The following is a 9,707-nucleotide window of genomic DNA, read 5'->3' as shown; positions in this document are numbered from 1 at the left end:
TATTCTCTCATGGTAACAATCCTAGCCGGTGGCACTTCAAGGGATGATTAAATATTCTTGCCCAAATCTAAGGCTCCAGAGTCAAGCCCATTGTTACAGCCGTGTGGAAGATCTGGCAACTGCATTATTGTGCTAAGGAAGAACATCAGCTTCTGTGTGGAGGTTGTGGCCTTTCGACTGAGTGTAGGAGGAGTTATTTGTTCTCTGTTCATATGCCCTGCCTGGACTCTAACAGGCTACACCTACTTTTAAAGGGGACCTTGTGCAACATTATGATGTAGCTCTGAATGCATCAGAGGTGAAGAGATAGACAGGCATGTCTTTTATCTTTGCTTTTGGAGAGGTTGGAGAAATTCATTGCCTCCCACGTAGACTGCAATCCCACCTCTGAAAGCAGTACACACTCTCTGTCTGCCCTATAGTATATAAATACCCTCTCCCTACCAGGATGATTACAGTTAACACCATGATCTGCCCTGCTGTCACTGCACAGCAGAATTTTGGTGATTTGCTCATGAGCTGTCTACAAATGATTCCATATCATGATTTGAGTCCAATATTCAAATAGTAAGCAGAGCTGCTAACTGATAGCTGCATCTGACTCAAGGTGAACTAAAATACAAGGCCACACCTCCTGATCAACTGACCTGGGCTGCAAAAATAGGCAGTAGAAAAAGCTCAAAGAACTTGGGAGGATTCTCCTGGTAGGGAAGAGGAAACCAGTCCTCCAATAATGCAGTCCTACAGTAAGACAGCCATGCCAACAGACAAAGCAGTTCTGTTGGCCATTGCTTCACGTGTAGGTGCCCTATGTGAGGTAAACCATACCCACTGATAACAGGGAGCCACCTGTGCCATACCCAACTATTCATCTCTACTATGCCCTGCCCAACACCTTACCCTCATTTTTCTAGAATAGAGTGAAGATGTGAGATGAAGGCTATCTGGTTTCCAGGAGCTCTGGGAAGATAGAATCTGTTTACACAACGATGGACTCTTCTGCATTAGGGAGCTTTGCAGTTTGGGCTCTAGTCCAGCAGATCTGGTTACCAATTTGTCTCAATGCTGGAAACTCACAACCCTGCCAAGTCACAGAATCTCTAACCCTTAAATGCAACTGTTTCTTCCACATGCCCTTTGCAAAGGGCATGGAAACAAAGGTTGCAGCTGCCTGCAACTACTTTGTTTTGGCATTCACAAGGAATCACCCTGTTATCTAGCGTTGAACCCAGTACACCTGGCTCTCATCTGTTTCCCAGGCTCTATACTTTGGCTTTTCATGTCTGCTTCTAGTCTTCCCTATATCAGGACCCGTTCGAATTTTTCTTCTCTGTTGTATAGGCCCAGGACTCTTGCCGCTAAATTCTGACTCTCAGATCTTCTTGCTTTGTTTATTTTGGTGTTATTACTGCCCTGGGTAAAAGACTACTTCTGCCCCCATAAAACTCCTACAGGCTAGGCTGGTTCACTAACTTTTGCAATAAGAAGCTCAGATGCTGAAGCTTTATTTCAGCAAACTGCTGACTGATGGGTCTTCAGCCATTCCTACCTATCTCTCCAGTACCTGGACTACTGCCCAAGTATACAGGCAAATTTTGAGCAAGAGATCCAGGAACTACCTCCCTCTCTGTCTCTCTTTTTTTTTTTTTTTTTTTTTTTTCCCTAGATGGAGTTTTGCTCTTATGCCCAGGCTGGAGTGAAGTGACACAATCTTGGCTCACTGCAACCTCCACCCCCCCGGGTTCAAGCGATTCTCCTGCCTCAGCCTCCCAAGTACCTGGGATTACAGGCGCCCGCCACCACGCCCAGCTATTGTATTTTTAGTAGAGACAGGGTTTTGCCATGTTGGCCAGGCTGGTCTTGAACTCCTGACCTCAGATGATCCACCCGCCTTGGCCTTCCAAACTGCTAGAATTACAGGTGTGAGCCACAGTGCCCAGCCGAACTACCTCCCTCTCTAAAGAACTGATTGCTTCAATGCTGGGTTCCAGAGTTGCTGAGACATCAAATCTGGCAAACCTGCTGTTAGAGGAAGATTGTGTTGTTGGTATCGCAAAGGCAATGACCCTTAAGTTCTCAACATTATCCCTCAATCCCCACCCCAGATGGTAGTTGACTAGGTATCAATACCCTTTTAAGTAAAAGAGTGGAGAACTCATCATGCTCATGGGCCAAAGTGCAATTCTGAAGTCAGAACAGCTGGGTCTAATTCAGCTCCACTACTTCCTGGCTATGGTACTGGAAATTATTTAACCTCTCTATATCTCAGTTTCTTCATTTGTAAAATGCAGATGATGATGAGAATAGCAGCTACCTCCAAAGATTAATGTGAGTTTTAAATGAATATCACTTGTCATAAAAGTGGTTAATAACTATCAGCTGCTATTATTATTGGGCCAATTTGGAGACCTGGATATTTATAGAATTAAATTTCCAGGGCACATATAACTGTCTACATAAGAAGGATGATGAATAGAAAGTAACTTTGTAGACATACTTGGGCAAACTGAACAGTTGATGATGTCAGTCGGGGTAATACTCCAGGAGTTTCCCAAAGACTCAGAAACGGAATTCTCTACAACTTCCTAGAAGGCTAATTATGTAAGTATCTCAGTGGCAGCTTAATTTCCTTTTGCTTGATACAAGTCTCTATAATCTACTCTCTCCACCACATCTCTAGGTCAATACTCAGAATAATGTATTTTAAATCCTAGGGCAGATTATTGAGACTTATCTAATTGACTTGGATATTTGGATTATTCCAAATTTTCTTCCATCTTTGAATAGTAGTTTCTCTAGAACATCAAACACATTCAGAAGTGGTTCATATTCCACTCTTCCAACTTCACTGTCCTACTGATACACTACTTAAAGAAAAAAAAGAAATAATACATGTTATTTAAGAGTTTATCTTCCCATCTGCTGCCACTGAAAAAGGGTGGAAGACAAGGTATTGTTTCATTTTGGATAAGACAGCAGCTTCTTGACAGTTCAAGAACCTGTTCACCGTCTGCTCTGATCACAGACTTACCCACCTCTACATCTGTATAATATACGCCCCCAACAGTGTGATAGGGGACCACCCTCTAGACAGAGAATCTCCCTAAAAAAGCCCCCCTTCATTTTGCCACCAAGCGTTCAATTCAAAATTTCTTATATACCCAACCTTTAAGGTTTCTAGAACTCCTTTGTAAAATTGCATTGTACCAAGACAGTGAAGAAGAGGCCTCTTGATTGACCAAAGGGAGGCACATCTGGAGGAGGGATGCTGGTGAGGAACAGATTAAAGAGGGCAAGTAGAAAATAACTGACCATGTGTACCTATGAAGATTAAATGGATGGACTGTTTAGTGAAATGATCTGTTATGTTAAAAAATGGATGGATTGGATAGCAAAGGTTTTGTCAAAGAATCTGAGCATTTTCTAAGGAAATGCAAATATTTCTGTGTCTAGCAATTTCTACTACTTTTTAGCATGTGTTTATATAGACACACACACACACACACCTCTTGATTTAGGATTTTAGGATGGCTAAATATCTTTAAGCTATTGAGTAATAGTTTTTCATTCTAAATACTTTTAGTGGTTTGTAATATTTTCCACTTTGTCAGGAGTTTCACTAAGAGCTAACCTGCATGTAGGAGCAAGTTATGAAAACAGGTCACACCTGCTTAGAAAAGAAACAACTCCTTCTTCCAGCAACAATCCAAGCTTACAAAACACAACACCTAAAAAGCTAGTTGGGTTAACTGGGATGCATACTTCAGACACCTACTAACTCTGCTCCTTGTAGCTATATAAAAGTCACTTTTAGAGTGACTTTAAAAAAACATGCTTAGCCGGGCACGGTGGCTCACGCCTGTAATCGCAGCACTTTGGGAGGCCAAGGCGGGTGGATCACGAGGTCAGGAGATCGAGACCATCCTGGCTAACACAGGTGAAACCCCGTCTCCACTAAAAATATAAAAAATTAGCCGGGCGTAGTGGCTGGCGCCTACTACTCAGCTACTCGGGAGGCTGAGGCAAAAGAATGGCGTGAGCCCGGGAGGTGGAGCTTGCAGTGAGCCGAGAGGGCGCCACTGCACTCCAGCCTGGGTGACAGAGCAAGACTCCGTCTCAAAAAAAAAAATTAAAAATTAAAAATAAAAAACATTCTCTAACACTTCTGAGTCACCAGAGAAGACAGGGTATCACAGCTAACCTGAAAGAGGAAGATCCTGGCAAGGTTAAGGATAGAAAGGAAATATTCTTGTCCTTATGCTTCTCAGTGAGAACTTAAAACTCTCTTCTCAGCAATTCTTAAAGGCTGTTGGCTCTCAGGAGGCGGAGAGTGACCTAGTTTTAAGGATGACATATATAGTATGACATGTTGCTCTTTTGGAAGGAGAAAATGTAATTTTAAAAGTCAACCATTCAAAACAATTACAAATTTCCACTTCAATGATTTGAGATATAACCATATTTATCTAAAATTCTCTTTTAGGAGGCTTCACTTAGCCTAAATCCATTCTCTCTCTCATTTAAAAAACATGTATTGAGCACTTACCATGTACTAGGCATTGTTGTAGGCAGTGTTTTAGGCACTGGAGATATAACAGTGAACTCTGTTCTCATGAAGTTCACATTCTACTGGGGAGAGACAGGCAGTGAAGAAAAAAAGAAAGAAAGAAAAGAAAGGAAGGAAGGAAAAGAACAAGAGAGAAAGAAAGGGAAAGAAAGATGTGTCTGAGAAAAAATGAAACAGGATTAAGAGGATGGGGAATGATACGGACGCTATTTTATGGAGAATCATTATAATGAGGATAGTGATTTTAGGTGCTATTTGGGCAGAGACCTGAATGAAGTGAGGGAGTCAGTCACGTGACAACGTGAAGGAAGACTAGATCCTAGACAGATAGAAAAGTAAGTGCAAAGTTCCTAAAGTAGAAATATGCTTGGCTTGTTTGAAGAAAATCAGGAAGGCCAGTGTGGCAGAGTGATGGGGGAAGGGTGTTAATGAGATACTTGCAGAAGTTGCCGAGTATCCACAGCCTTATAGGCCAAGGAAAAGACTTTGAAGTACATTGGGAAGCCAGTTGCTTCCGAGGATTCTGAGCAGGAGAGTAACCTGATGAGACTTAACACAAAGGATCATCTGGTTGCCATGTACACAAGAGACTGTAAAGAAGCAAAGTGGAATGGCTTATTAAAAGAGTACCACTGTAATCTAGACAAGAGAAGATGGCAACTTGAATTAGAGTCATAGCAGTGGAGGTGCTGGGAGGTAATTAGACATATTTTGAATGTAGAGCCAGCATGACCTGCTTAAAGATTGGATTTGGTGGGTGAAAGAAAGTGAGGAGTAGGGATTATCCTAAGGTTTTTGGTCTGAGCATTTAGAAGAAACGAGCTGTCATTTATTGGAATGATGATAACTACAGGACAAGCAGATTTAAGGGTGTATGTTGTGCAGTGTGTATGTGTGTGTATGAACTGAACGTTGTCTTATACTTAAGAGGCCTATTAAACATCCAAATACCTAGATTGGTGCCTGCCACATAGTGGATACTCAATATTTATTGAATGAAAAAGGTAAGATATTGAGTAAGGCAATAGAATTTAAAAATCCAAGTATATCTATCCACTATGAACTTCTCTATATATCTAAGTACATTTACTCTTATGTTTTGCAACCATGAGAACTCATCAGAATCCTTTACTTTTTGATCGTGGAAGAGATACTGGAGATACTGGAGATTCTCCAACTCATGCATTCTAAAGTAAATTAAGGACCAGAGATTAGAGAGCAGCGATCAAGGTCAAGCGCATTTATGCTACCGCTAGAACCCGACATCAGGCTTTCTGATTCTTAATTCATTGTTCCACACTACAACAAGCTTTTCCTGCCCCACAAACATTAGTGCTAACTTCATAATGTCCGGTGAACTATTCAAGGAGTATATTTGAACGGTTCTCCTTACAGAAACTGACTAGTTGGAATCTATTTTACAAAGCACTGAATGCAAGTGAAAACTGCTATACGTGAAGTAAGTCATGATTTTTAACCCTCTGGCAATAAGTTCAGACTGGTCAGAAAGAGCAATGATATTTAAATGAGCATTACATAGATAATATATATTACTTGACAATTATGTTAGCAAACAATCACATCCTTTGACTAGGTCTGTATAGCTAGAAAAATACTCGACTTATAGTTAGCCAGCAAACTTTTAACACGTTTTTTGCTACGAATAAATAGCTACCTGGTTTTAAGTAGAACTTACAGTCTACTTAACTTACAACACACCAAGTATTGAGTGTCCACTGTGTCAGTGTACTAGACATGGTAAGCAAAAATGAACGTCTCCTTAAAGCAAGTAAACAGACAAAAACAAACGAAAAATAATTCTTAGAAAAAAATTCAGTTTTTTAAAAAGTGCAAACACCTATTGAGAACTATTGATCAGGCAGTGCTAGAATACGCAGAATAATTAGATCTTTGTGGAATTGTCAGGAAGAGGTTTCCTGAATGAGTGAGTATGGGATTTAAGAAAGGGAATCAGATATGGCAGGCGGAGAATATGGTACTAGAAAAGCTAAAGGATAGAAGCAAGCCAGTCATGGCAATGAGTCCACACTCAGGTGTAACAGGACTGGATCATTGTTATTAAAGTAAGGGTGGAGGCGGCAACTGAAGAAAAGCTGCAAACACAAGCCAAAGCAGTTCACAATTGACATCTGAAGACCAATGAATGTGATCAAAACAAAGCATTTAAGTTTTGTTTGGGTTTGCTGCCACATTCTAAAGGCAGACTTCACATTCATACAATTTTCTGCATTCTTCACTATCTGTCAGCGTGTTTAAGTACTTTTAACACACAACTTTTAAAAAAATCAAGACACACTATGAGGAACTTTTTCCGAAGAAAATGATCCAAAGAGCAGAATGTGAGTCAATAAACGGAGAAAGGGGGTAGAGAAGCGGTTTACTATCCATCGCTTCCGCCCCTGTGGGCTGCAAACTTTAAGCCGGGAAAACTATGTTTTAACGGATGAGATAATGCCTTTAAAACTGCTTAGCACAGTGTCTGGCCAGTAGGAAGCACTCAAGCAATTATGATTATTATTTTGACCTTAGACCTCTCTTAACTGTCTGAAACTGGGGTTTATTTTCAGGGGAAGAAACAGGACACAGGCAGTCTCAGACGATCCCGCCAGCCGAGACAATCTCCAATTAAAAGTCGGCATCGATTAAATATTTGCCGAACAAAGTAAACTGTCTCTCCACCGCCGGGCTGAGCGCCCACTCGAGGTCTGGCCCGGAACAAGCGCGAGACTGGCCCGCGGGTCCCACACTCCGTGTAAAGGGTGGAGAACACCCCACACGCCCAGGCCAACAGGCGGGGCTGATCGAGGTCCGTGTTAGCCACCTCAGTCCCGCCACCGGCGAGCCTTCTTCTCGCCTCCCGGCCAGCAGAAACCCTCCCTAACCAACCCGGCCTCGTCCCACATCCGCCGACACGCCCCTTCCGGCCTAATCCCCGCCCCTCGAACACCGGCCCCGCCCCATAGGCCCCGTCAGTAGCCCCGCCCCGCCGCGAACCGGCGCCCGGTCCTCTCAGCGCCCGCCGGCGGCCGCGTCCACCTGCGACGCTCTGAGGTCACCGACGGGGCCGGCCCGCGGGGGGCGGAGGGACGGAGGGAAGATGGCGGCAGAGGCCGGATATTGGCGCCGCCTCCCCCAATCCCGGAGCCGGCGCAGATGAGGCAGCTCGGCTGGGGCCAGCGGCGCTTTGGAACCCGAGGTGGGGGGACCCTGGCGGTGGGGCCTGGTCCTGCTATATGCCGGCGCCTCGGCTAGAGTGAGTGGCGGCGACGCCTCTTTCCTCCGGCTCTTTCCCTGTCGCTGTGAGAGCGAGCGGGCGGCGGAGGCGGCGGGGCCGGGATGGAGGACGTTAACTCCAACGTGAACGCGGACCAGGAGGTGCGAAAGCTGCAGGAGCTGGTGAAGAAGCTGGAGAAACAGAACGAACAGCTGAGGAGTCGCTCGGGGGCCGTGCAGGGCGCCGGCTCCCTCGGGCCCGGCAGCCCGATTCGGGCCGGCGCGTCCATTCCCTCCTCCGGCGCGGCGTCTCCTCGGGGCTTTCCCTTGGGCCTCAGCGCCAAGTCGGGCGGCGGGGCCGGGTCGGTCCCGAGGCGGACGAGTAGCGAAGAGCTGCGGGACGCCACCTCCTTGCTGGCGGCGGGCGAGGGCGGCTTGTTGGACGAGGTGGAGCCGCTGCGGCCCGACGAGCTGGAGCGCCTGTCAGGCTGGGAGGAGGAAGAGGAGAGCTGGTGAGCTTGGGGCGCCGGGTCGGAGCTGGGCGGGGACGGACCCGGGGGCGGAGAGCGTCCTCTGAGGGTCCCTCTGGTCTGGCGCCTCGCTTTGTGTAGTCGAGAAAACTCCCGTGGGGACTCGTGGTTTTCTTGCTTTGGCAGAGGGAACCTCAGCTGGAGTTGGGGGTTCGAGGCGTGCGCAAGTAACAGGGTTGTAGCTCGTTCTCCTTTGGATTGTGGACCTTCTGGGTGCTGGACCCTATTGGGGTCTGTGGATTGGGGCAGCTTGAGAAGGGCTGTTCGCCTGGGGAGGAGTCGGAGGTGGGGAAACTGCTTTGTAGGCCGGAGTCCTGCTTTGTGTAAGATACTGGCTTTCGGATGTTGGCCCTGGGCATTTTGGATGTAGGAGAGGGGTCTGCTTGATGAGGTATCACCAGGTGTGGGGGTCGGGGGCAGACCAAAGTCGTCTACGTCTATGCAACGGTTGGTGTTTGGGACCCATGTCTGGCAGGGATGGGGAGACCGTGTGAATCAGCACTCCCCTTTGGGTAGTGGGGTAAAGCTTGCTTTGTGTGAAGAGGGCAGAGGATGGTGCTGCTTGTTTTCTTTTCTTTTTTTGTTTTTGTTACTCTTTGTGTGAAGAGTCAAGGGTGGAACTAGAGCCCCGGCTCTTATTTTCTAAAACGAGAATTGAGTCTGGCGTTTTGCAGAGCTCTGAATTGACAGTTATCACATCCATCTTTCATTTCCACGTTCCTCCTAGGGGCAGAGAAAGAGTCCTATTTAAAAATTTAAACCAAAGCTGTGTTGTCATAAGCCACTTCTTGATGAAATTGTGATCCCCCCACCTTTATATTACTTTCATAAATAGGACATGGGAGGTTTTCCCCTCGTTTTATTATAAAGATGTGTGTGGGAAATTATTTGTCTTAATTAATTTTTCTTAAAGTTAAGTTTTAACTTTTAGCTAAAATATCTCTGCTCTATTGAAATTAAAACTTCTAACTTAGTGAAATCGAAATCATGCATAGACTCTGTTATTGTGGGGTTGGAACTTTTCAGTGTTCTGAGGTAGTTAAGAGCTTTCCTGGATTCAGGCCCTGGTTTTGCCACTTACTAGCAGTATGACCTTGAGCAAGTTAGTCTGAGGCTCACTTTCTTCTTCTATTTGATGGAGAAAATAATAGCACTTACCTCTATAGAGTTATGAATATTTAGTAAGATAATTATGTATGCATTTAGCGCTGGATCTGGCACGTAGTAAACTGTCTTAAAACAAGCTGCTATTTGTTACTCTTAAGCCTAGTTACTTAAATCAAGGAACATGATGTTCTTGTAAATCAAGAATCTTACATGATGTTGTAGGAGATTCTGGAGATTCTTAAGTGTTGATCCCTGTTCATAAGGCAGTT

General features: G+C 44.9%; 1 protein-coding gene across 3 annotated transcripts in view; it reads left to right on the top strand.

Moving 5' to 3' along the window:
* The first annotated feature begins 7,086 nt into the window (after positions 1-7,086).
* Positions 7,087-9,707, top strand: part of SLAIN2 (SLAIN motif family member 2) — a 79,059-nt gene continuing 76,438 nt past the window's right edge. For all 3 annotated transcript variants that reach the window (XM_025385517.1, XM_025385515.1, XM_025385516.1), the window contains exon 1: positions 7,087-8,313. In XM_025385517.1, coding sequence (XP_025241302.1) covers positions 7,925-8,313 — 389 coding nt within the window. In that variant the 5' untranslated portion in view covers positions 7,087-7,924. The remainder of the gene's footprint in view (positions 8,314-9,707) is intronic.

The sequence above is a fragment of the Theropithecus gelada genome, chromosome 5 (genome assembly GCF_003255815.1).
Source record: "Theropithecus gelada isolate Dixy chromosome 5, Tgel_1.0, whole genome shotgun sequence".
Classification (NCBI taxonomy): domain Eukaryota; kingdom Metazoa; phylum Chordata; class Mammalia; order Primates; family Cercopithecidae; genus Theropithecus; species Theropithecus gelada.
This window is presented reverse-complemented; position numbering and strand designations above follow the sequence as displayed.